The sequence below is a fragment of the Primulina tabacum genome, chromosome 15 (assembly GCF_025594145.1).
Source record: "Primulina tabacum isolate GXHZ01 chromosome 15, ASM2559414v2, whole genome shotgun sequence".
NCBI classification, from domain to species: Eukaryota; Viridiplantae; Streptophyta; class Magnoliopsida; order Lamiales; family Gesneriaceae; genus Primulina; species Primulina tabacum.
In genome coordinates this window covers 35,239,607-35,265,111 of record NC_134564.1, presented here as the reverse complement: position 1 = coordinate 35,265,111, position 25,505 = coordinate 35,239,607, and the positions used below count along the sequence as shown (strand labels likewise).

Sequence of the window (25,505 nt, the reverse complement as noted above, 5' to 3'; positions counted from 1 at the left end):
GTTTTGCAATGAAGTTAAAGGCGCTAAACTCGATTATCACTCTTTATGCAGTCATACATACGGATGGTTGGAAAAAATTTAACAATAAAGCAGCAGTAATTTCTTCAAAAAAAAATGCTTAGTGGATGTTAAATTCTATATGAAAATCTTCTTGAAAGAATATATATGATCGCACATATTGAATGTAAGCTTAAGAAGAAATTTATAAACTGAGTGAGGGAGAATGTGTGAAACTGAATGAATTAATCTACTTTACATTCGTGCTTTATATACATGTAAGTTGAATTGATCAATCGGAAACTAATTGACTGGACAACAGAAAGTCATATGGATGTGCTGCCAATGCTTTTGTGGACAGATAGATATGTATAGTGGAGTAGATTCAGTGAGATGAACGTCCATATCCTCCTCATATGCACAAAACTTTCTTATGATTTGCCATCACTTTCCCACACCAAGCCTCATTTTGTACATCGCTGTTGCTTGTTGGAAGCAAAATAATATAAATTATATATATATATTTTTTAAATCGTCACCTACTTTGAATTATTAGATTTTTTTTAATGTGGAGACATTCTTAAAAAAAATATTTAAAATGCTTGTGTACAAACAGACTAATATATTTTTTGAAAAAAAATTAATTAATAAGTTCACTACACATACAATTTTTATCTGTATATAATATAATATAATATAATATAAAATGCAATTCACTAATTTGTTTTTCTCCTTGGTTTAAACTACAGTCTCGATCCACTTAAAAGTATAACAAAAAATATGTTGGCTAGCATAATATGCAGGGTATTATGTTAATATAAATGTTTATCTAGTATGTCAAAAAATTAACGGTTGTGGATTCTATTGTCATTAAAACAATAGTATCTTTGGATCTAGCTAATCGATCACATAATGACTTTTCATATGATTTAAAGTTGTGTTGGAATGAAAAGATGTTGAATTATAAAAAGATTTTAATTTGGAATCCATAACTTTTGAATTGAAACAAAAAAATTCACTTGAACAATACAAGTGATTTCAAATTCTTAAGTTTAATTTTGAGCCAAATAAATATAATGAATTTGAGATGTAGCAAATGCAGTCAAATCCTCCGATCCAATTGCAATCCAAATTCTAAATCAGGAAACCAAGGAAAATTTCATATTGACATGAGTTTAAAATACACTACAATGATTAAAAAATATTTGATTTAAAATAAATTGTCAAATGGATTTACCAAAAATATAGATATCTTGTTATGATTTTGAAATACTTAGCTTCAAATTCATGAATCCAAATATAACATAAATGTATTCAGATGTTCCACATACATTGCTAGTAATCTGGGACCAATATTCCAAACATCAAATAAATGAGTATCATTAGACCCTAAATATTCTCCTACCTACACGGATCACTGACACAGCGAAACCATATTTGTTGGAATCCTTCTCCACAGCTAACACATCAACAGAGTAAATATGTTGGGGGGAAACTATAGAACACGACCAACTTGGTAGCATTAGAGTGATGAATCTTTGCATCTGAAAACTTCTCAATCGAATATCGTAGCACGTTAGTTTTCCCAGTATATTTTTGGTGAACTCTACAAAATATTTACTCTGGTTCTACTGACCTTGGCAAACCTTTCTCTATTAGCAAATCTGTGCAGTATTTTGTCGCCTAGCAAGCCGACTCCTACTTCTTCGTGAACTAGCAATGTTAGAAACCAAAGAGTTGACTAGAAGTCCTAATGCATTGGCTCCCATCAGCTTCAGGCCAAGGTTGTGGAACAAATATGACAATCTTTTTTCACTTCCTCTTGTCACCTGCTGCAATTCTAATGCTTGTGCACGGGATATTACAGTATACAGCTGCAACGGTTGGTTTAACGAATGTTGAGTGCTGTTATCTTGATTACTGTCGTTGCTAAAATTAGTGCAGCACTCCTCTAGTGTCACGCGCATTATTCCTAAAGATTTTGGGTCCTCCGTCAAAGGATCAAACACAAAATAAAACTCTTCGAATACTAGATCAGGTTTCTCGAACAGATCCAATAAAATATCAGTGTTCTGGCCAACATTTTTTGGTATGAATTTCCTTGGATTACTTGGCCAAGCCCTTGAAGTTCGCAGAATGCGAGATGCTTCTCTGAGGCCACTGAGGTAAGCACCATGCATAGTGGCCGGATATTGCCTAGTTGTCGCCTCACCACCAAAAAACAAGCGGTTCCCCAAACTTTCTGCAAGGATATCATAGTCATTTCCAGATGACTGCACTCTGACGTGAGAATATGAACCATAAGAAAGAGGATCAGTTCCCCATCTTGTGCATATCGATTGTATAGGATTAGGAACATCAATGCCCTTGGGACAATATATGCCTGCAAACAAAAATACTTAACTGAGCAGGATAAAAGGAGCTCCCACATGAAAGAATATGAACCAAAAAATATGAAAGAAAGGGAACAATACACATAAACATTATTCTTTATTCTATCTACAAAAGTGTGAATAGAAAGACAAGTTTCCATTGTAAATTTTCAAATTTGCCCTTGAATTGTGTATAGTTTGGAGTAATTGCATGTGCATTGAGTGAAAAATGGATGTCAAAGGTTAGGGCCAAAGATGAAATATAAGATTTACGTCTATGTTGTATGGATACGAGTACGGGTATCGTATCGAATACAATACAGATAAGCCGATACAACAAATTTTGAAAATATAAAATACGATACGGCTAGGAGATGACAATTATTAAAAAATATATAAATATTATATATATAAATTTAGTATTAAAAATTCTAGAGATATAAATATTTATATAAATATATTGTAGAAATATATATACATATTTATGTAAATATATACAATGTAAATCTTCAGAGCATTGATCCAAAAAGAAAAAATGAAAAAAAATCAATTTTTTTTTTGCCAAAACGTGTGCAGCGTGACATGTCCTTGCCGTGTCCGACTGGTCAACCCTAAAAAAGTCAACGGCACGGATTTTGCCGTATCCGACATGCGTATTCGCGTGTCGTATCCGTGTCGTGTCGTTTTCGTGTCCTATACTTCATAAAAAAAATTCAAGGTGTCCGTGCTACATAGATTTACATATACATGGAGAACGACTTCAAGTACATAAATGCACCAAGGATATTGAATATATATTATGCATATTGATTGAATATGGTCAAATGCACTGCACTTATTTCGTTTAGATCGTTGTTACGCTCGCGAGCATACAGGAAAAGAGTAAACTGTCTGAGCTTCGCTCGGCCACATGATGAACATGTTTTAAGCTAACTACATGTTGAGCGCTTAAGCGGAGAGGCTCATGAACGCACACTTTAGCCAATTTGATTGTTCTCAAATGATAATTTATCTACGAATTTGTTCATGTCTGGTTACCTCTTTAGCTCGAAAAGTGGATTTACACTTATATAAAAAGAAAATTTAAATGATAAAGAAACTAGCACTTTATTGTTATTTATTTGATTTACACTTATATTGTAAAGAAGGATAAGGAAACTAGCCCCTAATTGTTATTTATTGGATGGATTTAGTTTTCGAATTTATATGTTTCATATTTGGGAATCATGCGTAATTTACAAAATTTATGAATAAACTAGATAGTTTTCGAACCTAATAAACAATTCTCTCATACAATTATTATAAAGAAAAGGGCTTAGATAACCGTTGTTCTAAAAAGCTTAATTAAGCCTCGCTTAAGTGTGCTTAAGTTTGAAGCTTGTCTAAAATTCTCGGCTTTGCCCAAAATTGGTCAAACATAGGATGACCATATTAAGCGTCATTAAATACTCTTAAGTTCAACTTTTAAAAAAATGATGAATAAGGAGATAAGGAATACAATTTAGCGATTTTAGTAGTGAGTGATGCTAGCGATGTACAATCACACTTAATAATGATTAAGTGCGAATTTTTTCTAAAACAAGATTGATGAACAAGAAGAAGAGAAACATAAATTAGGAATTTTACTAGCAAGTAACACTAGCTATGTACAATCTTAGATAGTTAAATGTATCAATGATGAATATGATGATATAGATATCAACATTTTACACCTACAAGATATATTAATGCTAATGATTTTAAAGTAGTCCAATTAAATTAAGTTTGTATCTGATGATACGAAATATTAAATGAATGATAGAATAGATTGAATTAGAATCTAACTAAAAAACAATGCATTACACTTAAATTTATAATATTTATGCATTATTTAGGTCATTTATTTGTTTGAGATATTTAAAATTATAGTTTAAATTAAAACATTTTTTTTTACATTTAAGCTCGTATTAATCCCACTTAAGCTTTAAAAACTTGAACCTTCGCTCCCATACTTCGACGCACTTCGTGATTTTTAGAACCTTGATCCAAACATAATTAAAGTCGCGTTAATGATAAAGAGTATGAAGAACAATTAAGACCCGAAACCGGTGAAGGATGTTAAAACTTAGAAAAACTAAAAATGAACAAATAGTTGATAATAAAAAATACATTTATCACTAAAAATATGAAAAGAGAAAATATATTTAGTTGGTTAAAAAATTTTGCATATGCTGAAATGAATCAAAATATTATATGTAATTCATAAGTAATTTTTGTTTCAAACGTTAACTGGAATATCTAAAGTAGTACAACAAAATATCATCTTTTCAGACTTATAATGAAACATAAATCGGGGGAAAATGATGAAGATAAAGTAGAATTATAAGTTTTTTTTGTCTTATTGTTTATTCATTGTTTTATATCGTAACCTTACAGTAACTAATTGTATTTTATAAGTTTGATGAATTGTTGTCAAATTTGAGTAGTAAACAGAACCATTCATGTAAGAACATTGATCCAAACAGTATTGCCAATGCTTGGCCGATTAAAAACAGTTAAAGGAAATAATAAACAGCTGAACATTCAAAGAGAACAGAAATATAATGGATGCCTAAATTCATATATTGAAAAATATACGAGGAAAAAAATACTTTTGAAATGAATGCTAGAAAAATATGGTCTCTAACATTTTATAAAATGCATGTAATATTTCGAAGTTATAAATAGTACTTCAATTTAGTAAATGTATCAGATGGTTTGAGAATCCAAAAAATAAATGGACAAATTAAATATAGGCTATAATTAAATAAAAATTAGATAAGTCGTTGTAAAAATAATCGAGTATATACATATTTATTTATAGAACATACTAAAAATAATATATACAAATGTTTTTATATAACAATTAGTGGAAAAGATTGACCATTAAAGTAATCGATTTTAAAATGAAATGAATAAATTACATGTTTTTTGCATGTAAATAAATATGTGTTGTAATTAGCTTTAATTTTGAAGTTAAAAAACTTGTGAAATTCAAGAAATTGTCTCTATACCACACTACAAGAAGTAGAAAACAAATATATTGGGACTAATGAAATTGTAATATAAAATATACCTCTCTACGGGATTAATGGAGTCAATGCATGTTTGATGTTTGACGTAAAAAAAAGGAGAATATTGTTGTTGTAGTTATTATTACCTAAAAATTTGGTCTTTTATTTTTCCTAATTTCTATAAGTCATTTTTTATTTTGTTTAATCTCCAATAACAGTAACAATTCTAAATAAACAAAGATATTTAATACTCAAATTAATAGTAGTTGATTTAAGAATGTTGAAAATGCTTTTAGTGTGAATGGAGTGAAAGATGTGAGAAATGTAAAAAAGTAACAATTATTTGAAAACACATATAATAGATTTCTATTCTACGGTAATTATCTGATTACATCTTACTGATGAACTTATCAATATAAATGTTTTCTTAAAAAGAATATTACAATGCATAATACCCAGGGATAACTAAAATAACTTTCTATTTAAATTTGATGAGAGAGTTGAAATTGTTGAAGTGCAACGCACGTGATCTTTACTAGAACTAAAAAGGAAGATCATCTTAATATACCAGCTTAAGAGAATGTACCTCTGAGAATGCTCAAAACATGATGAAGAGATTCGACTGGGCTTGTGTTTTCAAAAAGTTGCGCAGCCTCCCCAGCAACCAGCGCAACAAGGACCGGAGCCCCTGAAACAGTGTGGTAGCTGTAAAATAAAAAGAATTCTCCCCTTCGATGGCTAGATTCTCGAATGGAGCCAAATGTATCTAAGTCCTCTCCCCAAAAATTACGAGGGAATACCATGGCAACCTTGTTAAGCAACCCGAACCCAAGTCTTTCTATTGCCGCTAGTTTCCTTTCAGGCAACTCGGGTTCAAAGCAGATTGTTTGTTTTTTAAGGACACCGAGAGGGACTGTGCACAAGACAATATCTGCTTGAAAAGTTTGATTTTCTGTAATGACCTCAACACCTTCTTCTCCATACTTAATGGCATGAACAATCTTTCCATACAATATTGGAACTCCTTTGCATAATGCTCTAATTAATCTCCAGTTTCCACCAGCAAGAAAACAGTGGTCTCCTCCCATTTCATAAGGATCGTCTTGATCCCAATAAGCAGCAGAAAGGTTTGAAAGGCTTCCAGCATTGGAAAATTCTAGGTTAGCCAGATGCCAATCAAGAAGTTGTCTTTCCTCACAATTTCTAGCAACAGCATATAATTGTCTGAGTGTCTCTAGCATGGAACCTAAAGAAATAGTCCCGGCAAAACCACCCAATGATTCTCTTAATTGGGTGACTTTGTCAAGAAGCTTATTAAAAATGAGCTCAACATTGGAATCAATTTCTTTATTTACAGGTGTCCCATCAGGCTTGTACAGAGGACAAACATCCCTAACCTTGTGAAGCGGAATGGAAAGTTGTCTAGCTAGAACTCCTAAAGGGTTGGCATGTATACCAGTGATTACACTGCCACCAATGTCAACAGCAGCGTAGTTACCCTTTTGTCCCATCTTTTGAGTATAAACCCTCCCACCAGGCCGGTTTCTACCTTCAAGGACAATCACTTTGAAACCAAATGACATGAGCTGCCTTGCTGCTGCTAATCCAGCTAGTCCTGCCCCAATTATTATTACCGAAGCTTCTGTAGAGCCCTCAACAATTTGAGACTCAAATGATTCTGAAACCCCGAAATTTATGTATCCATTAACAAGAAGGAAGTCATAAGCTGCATTTATCAAGTGCGCATATTCATTACTTACAGTTTCTTTTATCTGCGCTTTGGAAAGCCATGACTGCACATTGTCCCTCCACTTTGCGAGTATGTGGTTTCTCACAACTATATAATCATTCTGCTCTTTCCCACCCAATGCACTCACGACCCCAGCGTTTATCTCCTCCTCTAGCAATTCATCAATCGGAAATCCCAATGACAAGGCAATCAAGGCCTCTGTCTCAGTTTCCTTCTCCAAGTCTTTCTGAGTTCTATTCTTTTTCTTCCTCAGGGGAGCACCCAAGTGCTTTTCTAGCAACTCATCCATCAAATTCTCATTATAATTTCTTGAGACCGTTTTCCTTCTCAACGACCTCTTCAAACCCGACGTATCCGATATGGAGGTATCTCCAGCGTCACTCATTGTTTTCCGCTTTGCAACACCTGTTAACTAGACTTCAAATATCTTGGAATTTATTTCCCAAACAACCACTTGCTGCAGTATCTAAGCAAAGCTCGAGTTTCTACTTTAAATTATATACGCTTTCATCCAATAAAATACACAGAACCCCATTTGCTCTAACTAGATCTCAATCCCACGCAAAACAACCGAAGATCACAGCCATATCTTGAGTATCATGCGACAATGAAAAAATCAATTTGCTCAAAATCAACTCAATTTTATCGAATGGATTATTTCGAGGGGCTTGAGGTAGAAAATGGTAAAGTACCGCTCGGTGCCAGAGTGCAATTGTTCTAATGAAATTTTGGGGAAAACCGTTGTGAAATTAGGGTTTGAATTGACAAAGCAGGCGAGTTGTTTGGAGGGAAACTATGTAAATAGGCCCATTAGTAAAGGCTGGATTATTTATATGAACGGGCCTGTGCTTGTGGATTTTGGTGAGGCCCAATAAAAATTCCCAACCCACAACCATCTCACCAATACATCTTAGTCTTAATTTGTTTTCTCATTTTCGAGGTGTTTCTATAATATTATTTCACTAAATTTTTTCAATATTTTAAATTTTCCAGGGAAAAGATTGTATTAAAGCGGAGTCGAGGAGTCGATTGACCTCTCCTCAAGTGCTGTGGTCAATGAAAAAAATTTTGTCGTTAATATGCATTAGTATCTCACTCGTATTATGTACTACGTGTGATTTTATATAATTAATAATTAAAATTGGTTACTATGAACATTTGAATAAATAATCAAATACAAACAAACTAAATCGATTAATGATCGTATAATTATAAAATAAAAATATTAATTTATAATTAAGAATGATTAAATGTGTCAATCAATTATGAAGAATCACACGTAAATGAGACAAAACCCTAAGTGAAATTAAATAAAATGACATAAACAATACAAATTTTGAATATAATTTCTATTTTCAAAAAGCGATTTCATGTCTTGCCATTAATCACAATCAAAAATTGGTACAATAATATATTCATTCTATATTTATTATTAAACATTAAATACATTACGTGGATATAATTATTTCTTTTTTTAGCAAATCATTGCCGATGTAATTTCCCGGCTGGATTTCAAAACCAAGTTCTTGGGTTCCAGTCCTACCAGAGATGTCTGCAAAGAAGAGAAACTCTTGAAATTCCCATGCAAGAAAGTAAACAATATGAAAGATAATTTGTTCAGAATAGCTGATTATCAAAGGGATGCAAGAATCTAGGGAATTAAAATGTCCGACCTCACATGTAGAGGCCACAAAATAAGCACTCTACACTAATCCAGTTATGCATCTACACTTCCATTAAAACTTTTATAAATTCCTGAGAGTCAACCTCGATCTAAGTATTCTATGAACACTCATGTGACTGACAGTGATGATCGAGATCGACTCTATATTCGCGGATCGATGTAGACTAGACATGATCAGAAGCGCCATCTACGCTCCAAAGCATTAATGACCAAAATTTAAAAATTGACTCAGGATAGAACTTGTTAGATCAAATAAGAGATTAACTAATGATATTAAAAGAAGTCAATATACAGTCTGCGACTATAAAATGGAAGACGGGTGTCAAACGTAGGCACTAAAAACTTCATCCTTACTTGAAGAGAGCTGCATGAAGATTCCCATAGGCAGCTGGTGGTTCATATTTCTGGCTCTCATTTTCTCTGGTCTAGCCCAAGACAACTACGATACCGTTACTTGTACTTAAAAGAAAAGCAAATGCTATCTCCAACCAGTAAGCTGTCCGAGTGAATGTCCATACACACAGCCTAGTAACTCGAAAGCTAAAGCATGTTACCTCAACTGTCACTCGCCCATTTGCAAGCCCGAATGCAAGCGTAAGAGACCGGCTTTGTATTTAATTTTTCTTCCAGTGGTACTTATGGTTTGCCGTAGTATGATTTTGATCTACAACTTACTCTGCAGATAAGAAGCCAAATTGCGAAGGTCCGGGAGCAGCATGCCTAGATCCCCGCTTCATAGGTGTAGATGGGATAGTTTTCTATTTCCACGGCAAGAGCAATGAACATTTCGGTTTGGTTTCTGATCTACATCTCCACGTTAATGCACGTTTCATTGGCCTGCGGCCGGCTGGTAGGTTGCGGGACTTTACCTGGATTCAGGCACTAGGGATTCTTTTTGACACCCATACTTTCATTGTTGAGGCCACAAAGGCGGAAAAATGGGACTTTGAAGTTGACCATCTGAAGTTTTTCTATGACGGTCTCGAATTAGGCATACCAGAAGGGTATCCATCAATTTGGGTATCCTCTGAAGACAGTATCATGGTAGAAAGAACGTCGGGCAAGAACAGTGCACTGATCACTTTGCCTACTATGGCCGAAATTTCAATCAACGTGGTGCCGATTGTGAGAACCTGAAATTCCAGCAGCAACTCATATTTCAGAAGCTGGTATTTTTCCAGCAGACATGTATTTTCCAGAAGACAGAATACAGCAGCAGAAGAGCGAGAAAGCAACAGACAGTTACTGATTCAGCTTAGACTTGTAACTGAGGCATTAACATGGAATAAAGGCTGTTAATAGCAGATTATGGTCATTAATTGGGAGGCTAACAGTCAGAATTTGGCCTATAAATAACACTCTCAAACCTCTGAATTGGGTTACACAAATCTTGAGACTATCACTTGAATTTTCGAGCTAAAGGAGTACTTATTTTCGAGCAGTAGAATCCAGTAGGAAGAGCAACCATAATTCCAGTAAACTTCAACCGAAATTCTAGCAAATTACGGTAAGTGGGCTTATATATAAATATCTTGAAATCCATTTGATAATTCTGTTTTAAAGTTCAGTTTTTGTATGTTTGATTTCTGATATATGATTTTGAAGCACTGAAACTCCCTAGTGAACTAATGGTAGGAATATATATTCTGAACATTTCTAAATTCTGATTCTGATTCTGGCCTCACCCCTTAGAGGAGAGAACATATAGGAGACTGATATCAGTTTAGCCGTGAAATTCACTAACGTGCTCAGTGCTTACTAATTCTAATTTCTGTTCTGAAACCTGTAAATTCTGAATTCTGATTTCTGTTCTGAAAATACGAGTTTTCTGTATATTATTGTATTACTGTTTCTGTTGAAAACGATTTCGAAACCTGGTAGTTATTCCCGCCCCTGTTTACTGAGTGAAAATCATATCACTCACCGACCAAACCCATCTCAGATAAGAACGAGGAAGAAAAGTTAGAAGAAGAAGAGCAGATTCAATTTTGGGGCTGGTGATGAAAATTGTTGTTCTCAGTTCTGATTCATATTTTAAATTCCGCTGCATCTGTTCCGACATTGTATTTATGGTTTTACATTTCCGCTGTAAAACATTATTAATTGAGTTGTATCAGATATTGAATATTCAGTATTATGAATAAAAAACTGGTTTCTGAATTCTGTACTTATGAGGCTTGTTGTTCTCGAATGTGAATTTGAGAGCAACGTCGGTGTCAACCAACCTCCGTCCCGGGGCGTGACACCGATTACCAGGGAAGATGATAGGATTCATAAATATCATATACCTTCTAATGATTGTTTCTCTCGTTTAGAGGTGCAGTTTAGTTTCTACGGCCTGTCTCCAAAGGTTGAAGGTATACTCGGCAGAACTTACCAGCCAGATTTTGTGAACCCAGCGAAACCAGGTGTTTCAATGGCGATCATGGGAGGTGAAGAAAAATACAGAACTTCATCTCTTTCAGATGCTGATTGCAAACTTTGTGTATTCTCTCCAACTCGAGTCAAGGAAGAAGAACCCCTGTTATTTGAACCTGTGCAAGGAAACTTAGATTGCACAAGTGGATCAAACAGTGGTTATGGAATAGCTTGCAGGAAATGAGTACCAGAAACACTAGAGAGTTGGCTTTTTGAAGTTGATATATTTTCTGGTGACAAATTCTTATTAAGACGCAAATGTATCCAGTTCTTCCATCTTTTATTTCAATATTTGTGTTATAAGTAGTATCTACCATCTGTTTTTTAAGTGTTACATCTCAAATACGTGTCGGAGTAAATAATTTTATTTTAACAGAATAAAGATTGTAAATACATCCATAAGAAAAAAATATTAAAATAGCTGACCTTTCATGTTATTTGATGTTCTAAGATCGTTACGCCCTGGCTTCATGCATGCAAGTAATATCGATTTAAAAGAGCCTCAAGATAAAACTCAAAAGTTATATTTGGTGTCTTCTACTATAAATACAATCGCAGAATACAACGAACAAGACCTCATCGTTTTTCCCATACAAAATAGGCAGAATTATAAGTTTTGGATACAAAAGAATGAAAAATAGCCGTTGTTCTGTTCCCAACAAAGGAAGGAAAAGAGTAGTGACTTTTTATTGCAACAGAGAAAGGAAGACTGCTGTTTTGTTTGCAAATATGGAATCCGATATCTTCTCTTGTTTGAGGACAACATGAGAGTAGTTATATAACAGTAAGAATGAGTAAAGCCCACGGTACAAAAGTCTAAAGCACAAACCATAAACGTCTCAATAGTACGGGTATTAAATAATTCATTGAGAATGATTGGTAACATATTTTACTTTCGTGGTTTTGAAACTTACATTTGCAACAAGATTGCCCAACACGAGTAACTGGAAGTCGGAAACAATGGCTTGCGAAAGTTATACAAGTCCCAAGGTGAATTAGAAGAAAAGACCGAGAAGTTCTATATCAAATGCTAGCAAGACGTCCCGTCGGGATATCCGATAAAATTGGAACAATACAGAGATGCTAGCAAGACCATCTTATGTTATAATCAAGAGAAACAGAGTAGACATCAGAAAAGATCCATGGCCAATAGTAGATTGTCGGTAAAAGTAGAGCAGGCTGTAAACTATATCGATTTTATCAAAATATAAGGGTACAATTCATCGCAGCTATGCAAATACAACCTGATGATGCATGCATTTGCCCCATCAATCGTATATAGATACATACATTAAATCGTATTTAAACAGTGAGGACATTCTCTAGTAGAAAGAATCACAGTTCACTTTCACCTGCTTGGGAGCCATCCGTTGTTCCATGAGTTTCAATGTTAAATCCTCTTACATCATCCAATCAGTAAGACTAAAAAACCAGATAATCCATGTGTTTCATCTGCCACGGGGATTTACAAGCTGAGAGAAAACAGCACTTATTGCTGCATCTTCGGCATCATCATCTGTACCAGAATTAATCATACTCATGCTGTTGTCGAATGGCTCCATAGAGGTCAACGGAATAGAAGGGATATGCTTTGTACTGTTGTCATCTGGCTCCATAAGTGTTGATGAGGTCTCATCCAGCTGAAAAGCATATTCCAAGTTCCACAACACATCGCCCATGGAAGGCCTATCAACACCATGCTCGGCCAAACACTTCTCTGCTGTCTCTCCGAATTTCTTCAGAGAAGAAAGATTAACTTTCCCAACAAGATTTTTATCCATAATCTGATCCAACATTCCCTTCTTTTGCCATGTCATTGCCCACTCTGCGATATTCACTTGATCTCTAGGAAGCACAGGATTCAAAGCCGGTCTTGCGCAAAGAACCTCCATAAGAACTACCCCAAAAGAGTAGACATCGGATTTCTCAGTGAGCTGTTGCCGTCTGAAGTATTCAGGATCCAGATAACCAAAGCTACCTTTGACAGCAGTACTCACATGAGTTTGATCGAGAGCTGGTCCTGTTTTAGACAGACCAAAATCAGCTACCTTCGCAACCAAATTTTCATCCAAGAGTATATTGGTTGTTTTTACGTCACGGTGAATGATACTTTGATTCGCTCCCGTATGAAGATAATGAAGTCCCCTAGCTGCACCGATACATATCTCAAGCCGTTGTCTCCAAGAAAGAGGCGGGAGATCCGTTCCGTAAAGGTGGCTTCGAAGTGGTCCATTTGCCATGTATTCATAGACCAGGATCATCTCTGACCTTTCATCACAGTAGCCAATAAGAGACACGAGGTGACGGTGGCGAAGCTTAGACAACATGTCAATCTCAGTTCGAAATTCTGCGAGGCCTTGCTCCGATCTAGGATTCCCCCTTTTGACAGCTACTTTAGTTCCATCTTCGAATGTTCCTTTATACACCCTACCAAATCCACCAACACCAAGAAGCAAGCTTTCGTTGAATTTATCAGTTGAATATGTTATTTCTTGGAAAGTGAATATCCGGCCAATGTTGGAGGAAACTAATGAGATGCAGCTTGATGTACCACTCTTCTGTGAGGTGGTAGACATTTTTGTTGCAGTTAATGAGTTTCCAGTTAAGGGAAGCGTACGCCATGGGCTCCCCAGTTTGGCCGCCTTTGACCTGCTTGCCACGAAGTAGAAGCAACATAATCCAAGAGATGCCAATGCAGCAACAGCACCAACCACAGAGAAGACTATTATCCCCGTTTTGCTCTTTTTGGGAGGCAATACAAGAAGAGTTTCAACGGAAGAAAGTCCACTTAAGCTTCCAGCCTCATTGCTAATCTTCATAATTTCAAGACCATTCATGATGGCATTTGTGACATCAGCAGTTGTATCGGGTCCAACGCTGATAGTCAATGTGTTTGAGTCGGCAGATATGCTGGTGACAAAATCTCTGTAATAAGGCACATCCAAGTTTCCCGCTTGGGTAGATAGGTCCAGACTCTCGAAAGCTATATCAGTGTTGATATACAGGTTGAATATTATACTATTTAAATATTTGCTCACAATATCACAGAAATGAACCCTGATGAAATACGAGAAATTCGGATCAACTAGAAAGACCCAGGTGATATTGAAGTTCACATTGACCACATTTGCATCCCCCATGGTTTCAGCAGTAGCGTAAACAAAGTTCGGCGCAATTTCAGGACCAACAGAAGCGGTATACTTTATATTTGAAGGGTTGACAGAAACATTCACAGCAGAGCTGTTTACATGGAGATACTTCACATCATTCTCCCAAGTTCTTCCCAAAGTGTCATTCTGAGGAGTGATCAGAGGACCACCCATATTCAAGCGATAAACAGTTTCAAGAGCAATCTCCGAAAGGCCATTAAAAGGACCAGAGGGAGATATAGCCACCGCCTGGTCAGGGATCAAGTTGTCAGGTATGGATACAACTTCAATGGCATTGACAAAAGCCACGGAATTATTCGAAGGAACGAAAGTAATTGCCAAGCTATTCGAAGTGACAATGATTGCGTACTCTTTGAAGAGGTGAGAACCATTATAATTTTGAAAATTGAAGTTGTGCAAGAGCACAAAATTCTCAGTGACAACAGTGATGGAAGCAGAAGTCAAATTATGTCCCGGAAGTGGATAAAAATAAAGGCGAACCCAATGCCGGCCCTTTTGTTTGATCTCGAATCTATAAGATGTGGTGCTGGAAAAAATTCTGGCAGACTGATAGATAGGAAAAGGGGCAGTGAAGTTCGAGGCGGCAGTAATTGAATTCTCTTGGCTTTGCAAAGAAACCAAGGATTGAACCGAATCAGGGATATAGGTCTGGCCAAGAAACGTCACATTTTGTGAAGATCCACAGGCTATCAAGTAGTTATCAGCAGGAGAGAATGCGGCGTATGATTTACCACTATTGATTATTCCAAGCGCAAATACAGCTACAATTACATGTACCCAATTCATCATTTCCATAGCTGATAAAACCCAGAAAACAAACCTCAACTTCAAATTGATTTTCAAATTTGACAATAGAAAGAATCAGAAAATGAAAACCCAGAAAGCTGACGCTAGTTTCATTCAACCTCACAAAAAAAATATCAAGCTACATTTCGCATTAGTTCCCATATCTATTCAAACCAGTGCTTCCCCAAAAACTACTTAAAATGGCAAACGAAAAACAAGAAGAATCACGAAAAGAAAATGTAATCTTGGTGCTAGAAAAGAAGCGGGGTATGATAAATTTAGGAGTCCAAACACATAAAAAAAAAAGACAAAGATCAAAGCTTTTTCAACACCATTACCTCACTCAGTGGAGCTCAAGAACTTCCACTAGTTATATAACACAAAATGAGATGTATTAAAACTCCAACTTACGAACCTGAATTTTAAATAGCACAATTTCCAAGCTTAAACGACAACAGCTCTCTCTTTCCAGGCTGTTGATTTGGTTGTCAATTTACACGGTATGGACCATTATCCTTCAATTAGCAATCATCAAACAGCTGTTGTCAACAGATAACGTGGGTCTTCATCGGTTAATCTCAGTTTTTTAGAAAAAAGAAGGAATATAATTAAAGAAAATGCCATGAAATCTTTGCCTCTGGTGCTTTTTATGTAACACTTACAAAAGAAAAGACTTGTGTAGTGTGTATGCTTAATTTCTATTTTGCCTGTAAACATGGATATATATTTCTTTTATTTCTCAGAGCAATATTTATTAAGGTTTTGCTTTGCTGAGGATTAATGCAAGGGACCCATTTTCACGCGGCTGAGGTAGGAGGAAGGACCGATTTGACGGCGTTACATGAGGAGGAGGTGATCCTCTCTATAATTTATTTATTATTTTTAGAAAAAAGATTAATCAATATTTAATAAAGTAATCTTTTATCACAACCTTCTGTGGATGTACATTTAACAAATTTTGTTCCGTGTCCTCACCCCAAAATTTTCAAATCACATCATTCATAATTAAAATGTTTAAATCAATAAACAACTACACTAAAATTATAAAAAAAAAATGAGTAGATCTCTTGTGAGACGGTTTCATGAATCTTTATCTGTGAGACGGGTCAATCCTACCGATATTCACAGTAAAAATTAATACTCTTAGCACAAAAAGTAATATTTTGTCATGATGACTCAAATAAAAGATCTGTCTCACAAAAATGCGACTCGTGAGACCGTATCATATAAGTTTTTGTATAAAAAAAAATAATAATAATTTGTTAGTTATCTATAAAACTTCTAAATATGTTCGACGCAATAAATGCCCATGTTGAGTAGAAAAATAAAAATGTGATGTTCGTTCTTCTGTGCTGTTTAAAAATTTTGATTAGAAAAATAATAATTTTTAAGTGAAATTATTTTTGTAATGACAAAAATTGAATGGATTGCATTAAGGAAGAAATGGTAACAGTAGAGCACACCATATGCAACCTTAAATCAATTTGGATACATCTCATGTTGCTTTCCTTGCACCACATTCCAATTGCAAATAGTAAATAGACGCAGACAGCTGTGATGTTAATCCAACACAAAATTATTATAGAAATACAAAAACATCGTGTATTTTTAGTGAAAAGATGGTCCCAACATAATCATTTTCAAAGTAATAGTATTAAAAATAATTTAATATGTTGTGTTAATATTTTAATTATAGAAACTATGAAACAGATAATCATGTCTACAATATATACTATTAGGCATAAATATTTGGTACATATGATAAGATAAACATGTGATATATAATATAAGGATAAGTTAATGATAAATAAGATTTAGGATATTATATTTAATATTTTGTATGATTTTAATAAGAGTGATTAAATTTATATATTAGATTGTAATGACACAATTAACCTTATCATAATAAATTTTATATTTTCAAAGTTGTTGCTTGAGTTCATATTTTTTATCTGTTCATGCGCTAACAGTGTTTGCATGTTTTATTTATTTTTTTTACCTAATTTTATATATTATATAATAAGATAATTGAGCTATTAATTTTGTGAGTCAAGTCAAATATAAATTTTTAAGGTTAATCGAGTGATATTAATAATTTTATTGAGATTTATACAAATCATTTATATAATTATCTCGAGTTCATTTATATAATTATCATATTATATAATATATAAAAATTAATAAAATATTTATTTGATTTTAGTTTCTACCTACAAGTGAAATGAGTAAATAATAAGGTTTAGGATTTTTATATATTGAGAGCAATTAAGTCATCTGTGGTGTTTCTGTCATTAGATTAAAATTATCACATCTCATAAAAGGGATATTTTATCCCTATATAAAATTATTTATCACGGGCCCATGATATTATAATGAGCTTTCTAAAAATGTACCAAACGTGGGATAAGGAGAATTATTTATCAATCTTTTTCTTATCTGATGTACCAAACTATACATTAATATATTATGTAATCTGATAAATAAATGACCTAAAATTCGTTGCCCATGCAAAAACCAATTACGTATTTTTTGACTATTGGCCGTTTAAAAAAAATAGACGTCCCGTTACAAAATAAAAAAAAAAAAGGAAATATTTTACAATAATCGCCGCACATGGCCATCAAATACTGACGTCCCCATATGTTTCTCTTTTTCAACGTGTTTTTGGCACTTCTTCTAAAACGCAAATCAAATCAATCCCCGAAGAATAATTAATAGTGCCCTTTTTACATATTTTTCACTAATATCGTGGCGGGATCTAAACCATAATTGCATGTAAATAATATGATTTGATAAATGTACATTTTTGTTTTCCTTTGTTTAATATATAAACTATATAATAATGTTTGTCGTAAATACTAGTTGAATGAGTATCATGTGAGACCGTCTCACGGATTTTAATCTGTGAGACGGGTCAACTCTACCGATATTCACAATAAAAAGTAATAATTTTTCATGGATGACCCAAATAAGAGATCTGTCTCACAAATACGACCCGTGAGACCGTCTCACACAAATTTTTTTATTACTAGTTGTGTTTGAAATACATGAATCCGATGTTAAGTTTTAAAGAATTAAAATTTATTACTTGCACCCATTATATTATTAATTATTAAATAGAATATTTTATTTCTAATTAATATTTGTTATTTATTTAAAATAAAATAAAAAAGAGTTTTGTATTTTTAGACTAATTTGACTTTATCTAATAATAAGATTTATTTCTAGACTTGGTTGACCTAATATAATCTTGGTATTTATCTACTATGATTTATTTTTATTATTTCACTTGTATTGTTTTGTATAAACAAATAATATATTTTTCTAATAAATTTTTGACATGAGACGTTGCACAAGTATTTGTACATATGCACAATTTAAATTCGATCTCTATTTATTCATGTTATACTTGTGTGTCAATAATTAATTTCTGCGGCATGTTAACGTGCCTTCGTGTTGGCAACACCAGAGCACAACGTTAACTTCCGATAAACACAATATATTAAGTTCTTGTATGTTTATCCTCTTACAGTTATGTAATAATTAATATACTTATCATCATGTTTTATAGTATTATATTACTAGCATAAATTATGTAAACAAAAACGTACATAATAATTATTCGTTGTTCGTAATTTTCCTTATAGGATCCCGCCATTCACGTTAGTTTCTATTTTCTTTCCAACCACTATAAGTCATTGAAGGGAAATTTATGCCTTAGACAGCTGGAGTGAGAACGATTAAATGTATGATGTTTTTCTTGCTCCAAAAGGTGAAATCGCTCACCTTAGGCGCCCCTCACCCCCGGCCCGACAGGATTGTGAGAAGAAGTAAATCATGGTGACTCAGCCAACCAGCAGCAGCTAGACCTTATGCTACGCCGCGCACAAGGAGCTCCCCCTCATTGGAGGGAATTTAACTCCCACACTGTCGCTTGCGAGACTCAATCCCTGGTCAATGCTCCAAGATTCATTGCTGCTGACCAACTGAGCTAAGCCCATGCGGGCCATATATGATGTTTTTCTTGAGAGTATTCGAGCTGGTGAAATAGATAAACACTTAATCAATGGTTAAGAGTTCGATTCTTCCTACCAACACTTTATCAGTCAAGCATGTCACACAAGGGTGTCCAATGTATTTTACCTTGCTAATGTGATTTGTGTTACTCCGAAGTTTGTTCAATATGCATCTAAAGTAGCGACCGTAGGTTTTCAAGACATAAAAAAACACATGACTCATCGTGATATTTTATGTGGAATCCATACATATCAATGGCCTATACTGTATCCGGATCGGAGTAAAACTCGATGTGTAGTATAGTCTGAGCACGTGTTCAACGGCTCTTTGTTAGAACTTAAAAGCATGCTAATCAAATAAAAGTCTATTTACGAAAAAAAAAGAGAGTAGTGTTTGATTTTATAATTATCTTTAACAATACATGCTTATAGTTTGAAACAGACAATTAATTAATATTTACCACTAATTTAAAATGAAGTAGGTCTTTATCTGTGAGATGAGTCAACCCTACCAATATTCACAATAAAAAGTAATACTCTTAGTATAATAAATAATATTTTTTCATGGATGACCCAAATAAGAGATCTGTATCACAAAATACAAGCCGTAAGATCGTTTCACACAAATTTTTGCATTTAAAGTGTAGGTACGCACAAACTAATCAAATAAAATTTAAAACATTATTTATTATTTTTTAAAAAATAATATAAATTTTATCACGTCACAAAACTATTAGTCTTAAATTAGGTTTAGATGGAAAAGAAATCTTTTTAAAAATTTAATTTTGAAATCCTGCTCAATTAAGTTTTATTTTTAATTTTTTAAATTTCTTACTTTTATATGAAATTTCCGTCATTGGACCTACTTGTCACGTTGAGAAAAAAATAAAAACATTAATAGGGAGAGGGATGGGTCGATACTGATTTAGGAAAATCACTATCGATTTTGATAGGTGAAATTAATTATGTTCTACAAAATTATATACTTTAATTGAACTTTTTATTTAATTAAAGAGTATGACAAATTACTCTAACCAAATTGGATCCACCAACTCATCTCTTTCGATTTTTGGATTCATCCAGGTAGGAACCAGCTTTATCTCAATATATTTATACAACGTAGCTAATTAATATAGTGTGGAACGACTTTTGGTTACCTATTCTATCCGCCAGTCCATGAATAATGCACTAAAAGTTACGGTAGATTTTTAGGAGATATACGTAGTCAACACTTGTTTGGGGAATGTGTATTTGAAAAGACTAAACATGGTAAAATTTGTATTCAATTTGGCTTTGTGTTTGTACATCAAAGGTTGCGTATGTAGAATGTTTAAATAACTATTTCCAGCAATATTACAAATGATATTAATCAAGAACTGCACTTAATTTGTTTCTAACTATGTAATCATAGTCTATGCTCATCATTAAAATCACTAAAATATGTATTAAAAAAATTTATGTGATTGTTTCACAAATCAATTTTGTTACGGATTTTCTATTCGATCTGATCTATGAAAAATAGTTTTTTTATAATAAAAATATTGTTTTTCCATTTCAAATATGAATCAAGTCAATTAATATTTTATATATATACGAAACCATCTCACATTAAACCATCGAGATGTAATAACTAATTAGAGTCAAATTGATGCACATATTTAAAAAAAAACGGGGGGGGGGGGGGGGGGGGGGGGGGGGGGGGGGGTTAACACCAGTCAAAGCGTGTAATCTGCTAGCTTGGGATATTATAGAATCGTATCCATGTACATGGAGGATGAGATATGCAGATCAAAACTAAATTCGTACAATATTTGATTAATTAATTCGTGCATGAATGTAAAAGGAGCATTAGAATTTTTTTATTTATTTTTTAAATTTTTTTTAAAAAAAAAGCATGTTCATGCACCGTACGACGATCATGATCAAGCTCACCGATACGATTTGAGGATGGAGCCGCAGAAGCTACATACGATGGCTTTCCACGATTTCGAATAAAATGGGATGTAACAAAACCTCGTCAAGGTTTTCATATCAGCCACCAATGCGCTGTGTCGGCACCGCGAACACATCCCCGCCACCGGCTTGCTCCGCCGCATCACCCTCTTCTGGTCCACCAGAAAACAGAAACAAACCATCAAACGCGCGCCTAGCTAGGATGTTACACCAACCGTGTTCTGTGTATGTATATATACATATATATATCACGGACGCACACGCAGCATATATTTATACATATACATACATAAGAAAAGAAGCACAGAAGTTGAAACCAAGTTTCTTCGTGAACTATATAACATCTGATTTTGGGTTTACAAGAGTTATTTTTGTAGAAGTCTGGGAATCTGGGTTATAGACTTATAGTGGGGACGGGTCTGATATAGGGGCAGTTGGGGGTTGGAGGGGAATTTAAACACGCGTACTAAAGGGCTAATCTCGAATACTTTGTGTAGGTTTGTTTCATAAAAAAAAATTTTCTTTTGATAAATTGATTTGATTAACATCAATTACACGGTTATATAGTAATTTTTTCTTGAGACTTTCTTTGACGACTTGGGAGTGCTGTTTATTTAGGTAACATTTTTACGATTAAAATAATTGTATGTCAAATCTAACATCCCGAGATATGCGATGAAAGAGATGTTTGTTTCCTTGTTATTAACATCAAAATATAATTATGTTATTTAATTATCTCTTAGGTTTAGGGGATTATTAATGAGAATTAAATTAAAAAGATACGCAAATACAATGTATGTATGCAGTATAACCACACTGAAAGAGCCAGCTACATTTGACTCGACTAGAATTCGTATCGATTGAACTGAACATGATTAATATGTGTGAAATGTTTCTGCTTACCATGGATATATTGTCCCCATGCACTCACAGTAAATAAAATGTTCACAACTTTTTCTTTTTTGAAAAAAATAATATGTGACCTAATAAATTGGACTTTCTAATTTGTAAATGTTCCACGATTTCAGGCTACAATTTCAGTCCAAGCACTCTGCCTTGTCTCTTCGTTAAATTTCTCAGTGTTCAAAAGATGCACGTCATTATAATGTTCAAGCATAAGTTATTTGTTGAGCTTTCTATTTAGAGGAAAAAAAATCGACTTTTACCAAATAAAATATAAGAAAATTTCGGTATATGACCCACATCACTTTGAAAGAAAACAATATATATTAGTTAGTTGTTGCCTATTTTATTCACCCACCTTCCAATAGCTTAGATATTGAGTTTCACCAATTTATGAAATTTCAGCTATTTGATTTTCATAATCTCGTGTTTTTTTCAATTTGAAACCATGGACATATTGCATTTGGAGTTCAGAATAGTAATCTCATGTCGCAGTATCATTATATTATGCAGATCTCTCATATTTTAGTGAAAGTTGAAATCATGACTTGATTGTACGTATATCGATATTTCATCGCATCAAAAAAGATAAACACTTCAGATATATTACGTAAAAACCATAATCAAAGTTGATACGTCCGTAATTTCAACCTTACATAATGAACATATAAAAACATTATATTAAAGTTGCCATCCCTAGCTAGCTTATATTCCTTTCAAATTAAGTTTCCACCTCGATGAGACAATTTATTTCCGTGGGGCCCATTCTCGTTAGATATATTTTGTTGACGTGTCGTGTCTATTTGCAATTGCTGAAGAAGTATTTCATTGTCAATATAAAAAAAAAAAATTTAAAAATGGGCCGATTAATTTAATTCTGACCCGGAATAATCAAACACCACACTTTGTTGATCAAAATGTTGACAATATTGTCTCAGGAAAAACCAACGACGTTAAAAATAGCATATGCCAAAATATAAACTATTTGCAAATATTTTTTAATTAACGTTTAGGTTTATAAATTTTATCAATTAAATTTGTGGAAAAATCAATCTATAGAAAAGTTTGCAGCATTTAAACACAAAAAATGTGATTTTCTAAACTCTTCTTAATGCTTTCCCACAAGGAGGAGGCTAGGCTATGCTGACTAAATATTAGTCGGTTTAATTAGATATGGTAATTTTTAGATAAGGTGATTTTTTCTTCTTTTTTTTTTCCAAATACATGCACGAGGGACTAAAATGTACGGTTGTTTTTGTTGTTTTGAAAAAAAAATATTATAATTTTTTTAATGGTAATTGAATTTTTAAAGTAATATACAGGAATATAAAAATATGCTAGTAGTGCTTTTCTTTAGAAAATTAGAATATGTTTTTATAAGTAAGAGAGTGTTTTGAAAAGAAAAACCAAACGTTGCCTACTTTTTTTCTTTTTGTTGTTGAATTTTTTCTAAAATATTGGAATTTTGTTGTGCACGTTTACAGAAAATAATAGTACACATGATAGGATAAACATGTGATATATAATATAAGGATAAGTTAATGATAAAAAAGATGTATGATATTATGTTTAATGTTTGGTATGATTTTAATAAGAGTGATTAAATTTATATATTAGATTATAATGATAAAATTAACCTTATCATAATAAATTCTTTTAAATTTTCGGATTATTTTATAACATTTAAAAAATGTAAGGTCTTTTGGTTTTACATAAAAAACATATTGCCAAGCATATTTCAAAAAGTTTGTTGTCCTACATCCCGTGGGCCAATATCCATTACCCGAATTTTAATTGGGCTTCTTTGTTAAATCAAAATGTTACAAGTTCAGATTTGGAAACCGATCAAACTTACGTATATTATATATGTAAGTAACGGGGACCTTTAGATATTTATTTGGAATAAGAATATGGCTTTTTTTTTAAATAGTCTCACAGATATTTATTCGTAAAGTATTATGATAAGGTAGGTTGAACTCAATCGGGTAGAAATAATTAACAGGGAAGGTGGTGAAGTGGTGGCCTTTCTGCATACATTATAATGTATTATGTTGCCAAAATGATATTTATTAGCTTAAAATGTGACAAAAATGTGTGTCATAATTCACAAGCCTGCAGTTAGTGATACCATTGTTTGTGATTATATATGATGCTTAGTCACATTTGATTATTATTATTTTTATAAAGGACCAGTATCTTAGGTTCCCGAAAGCAAAGTCAACCGATGAGTCGTAATCTATTGTTAGGTAGGTTTTGAGGAGTCGGATCACGTGCTTGCGTGATTAAAATATACCTCTAATTGCACTGTATTGCATCTATCTACTGATCTTATTGTAAACTAACTAAATTGAGATGGATATGAATAAAATTTTAAGATTCGAATTACATAAATTATACTCTGAGTCCGATGAATATGAACAAAAATTTAAGTTTTAATTAGGTACGGTCCAACTCGAGTAAAGTCGAAACTTGAAATTTTTAATACTTTTTTTGCTCGAATTTGGTTTCAACCAGGGGTGGAGCCAGGATGTTGGCTCAATGTAGACAACAATATATTATAATTAATAAAACAAAAAAAAATATTGATTAATCAACATCTAGAAATAAAGTGTAATAAAGTTTGAACACAAGTTACCCACAGCCAGTAGCATTGTAATTAATGGAAAAACGTCATAAAAATGAAAAATAACAGCGTGAACAAAATCCGAAATCAAAACAAAATATGATATGAAATATAAAATATACGTTCGAAAAATAAGCACGAATTCATTATCGATTGGAAAAAGCATAAAATTATAAAACAATTGAGCGATCCGACAAACATTGAATGAAAAAATGAACCTAAAATTTGGTGACATTTTGGATTTTTTTTATATATTATGAAATATGAAGCAGTAATTAAAATGAATTGGAATGATTGTTAATCAAAGTGTATGACGTTCGTGACTCGTGAAGAGAAAACATATACAGAATGCTATAGACTGTGTACTTAGATATTAATAACATGTAAAAATATTGAGCTTAAAATTTGGGACTACAAATTATAAAAGAATTCGGTATAGCTAAGCATATAATAATATAATACAATATATATATATATATATATATATATATATATATATATAGATGTAGACATATAAATATTTTTTTTGGCCCAGTGTGGCCCTTGCTGGCTCCACCGCTGGTTTCAATCAATGCTCGATTTCGGTTCACAATATTCAAATATATTAACAAATTATTAAAAAAAAAAGTTTGAAATTGTTGTGAAAAAGTAAAAATTTATGGTAAAAAGTAAAAATCTCAAACTCTCAAAATTTACCAAATTACACACTTTATAATATTTTTTTCTCTACTCAATTGTGATTTTATTCACAAATGAGATATCTATTTATAGGAAATCTTTACAAATAATCCAAAAATAAAA

General features: G+C 33.2%; 3 protein-coding genes and 1 pseudogene across 5 annotated transcripts; 1 reads left to right on the top strand and 3 right to left on the bottom strand.

Moving 5' to 3' along the window:
* Positions 1–1,297: 1,297 nt before the first annotated feature.
* On the bottom strand, positions 1,298–7,921 carry LOC142527344 (lysine-specific histone demethylase 1 homolog 2). 2 transcript variants are annotated; one of them, XM_075632117.1, is made up of 3 exons: positions 7,844–7,921; positions 5,988–7,740; positions 1,298–2,380 (listed from the first exon to the last, which is right to left on the bottom strand). In XM_075632117.1, the coding sequence occupies exons 2-3, from the start codon at positions 7,534–7,536 to the stop codon at positions 1,653–1,655; spliced, it is 2,277 nt and encodes a 758-aa protein (XP_075488232.1). In that variant the 5' UTR covers positions 7,537–7,740; positions 7,844–7,921; the 3' UTR covers positions 1,298–1,652. The 2 variants fall into 2 exon arrangements, with proteins under 2 accessions (XP_075488232.1, XP_075488231.1); XM_075632116.1 differs by having other exon boundaries at positions 5,988–7,915.
* Positions 7,922–9,153: 1,232 nt separating this feature from the next.
* LOC142526250 (uncharacterized) lies at positions 9,154–12,265 on the top strand (annotated as a pseudogene).
* Positions 12,266–12,417: 152 nt separating this feature from the next.
* LOC142526249 (receptor-like protein kinase THESEUS 1) lies at positions 12,418–15,922 on the bottom strand. 2 transcript variants are annotated; one of them, XM_075630512.1, is made up of 2 exons: positions 15,548–15,922; positions 12,418–15,220 (listed from the first exon to the last, which is right to left on the bottom strand). In XM_075630512.1, the coding sequence occupies exon 2, from the start codon at positions 15,216–15,218 to the stop codon at positions 12,702–12,704; it is 2,517 nt and encodes an 838-aa protein (XP_075486627.1). In that variant the 5' UTR covers positions 15,219–15,220; positions 15,548–15,922; the 3' UTR covers positions 12,418–12,701. The 2 variants fall into 2 exon arrangements, with proteins under 2 accessions (XP_075486627.1, XP_075486628.1); XM_075630513.1 differs by having other exon boundaries at positions 15,625–15,922.
* Positions 15,923–20,943: 5,021 nt separating this feature from the next.
* Positions 20,944–21,607, bottom strand: LOC142527323 (uncharacterized). Its single transcript, XM_075632094.1, has one exon. It carries the CDS (start codon positions 21,358–21,360, stop codon positions 21,154–21,156), a length of 207 nt encoding a protein of 68 aa, XP_075488209.1. The 5' UTR covers positions 21,361–21,607; the 3' UTR covers positions 20,944–21,153.
* Between the last annotated feature and the right edge of the window lie 3,898 nt (positions 21,608–25,505).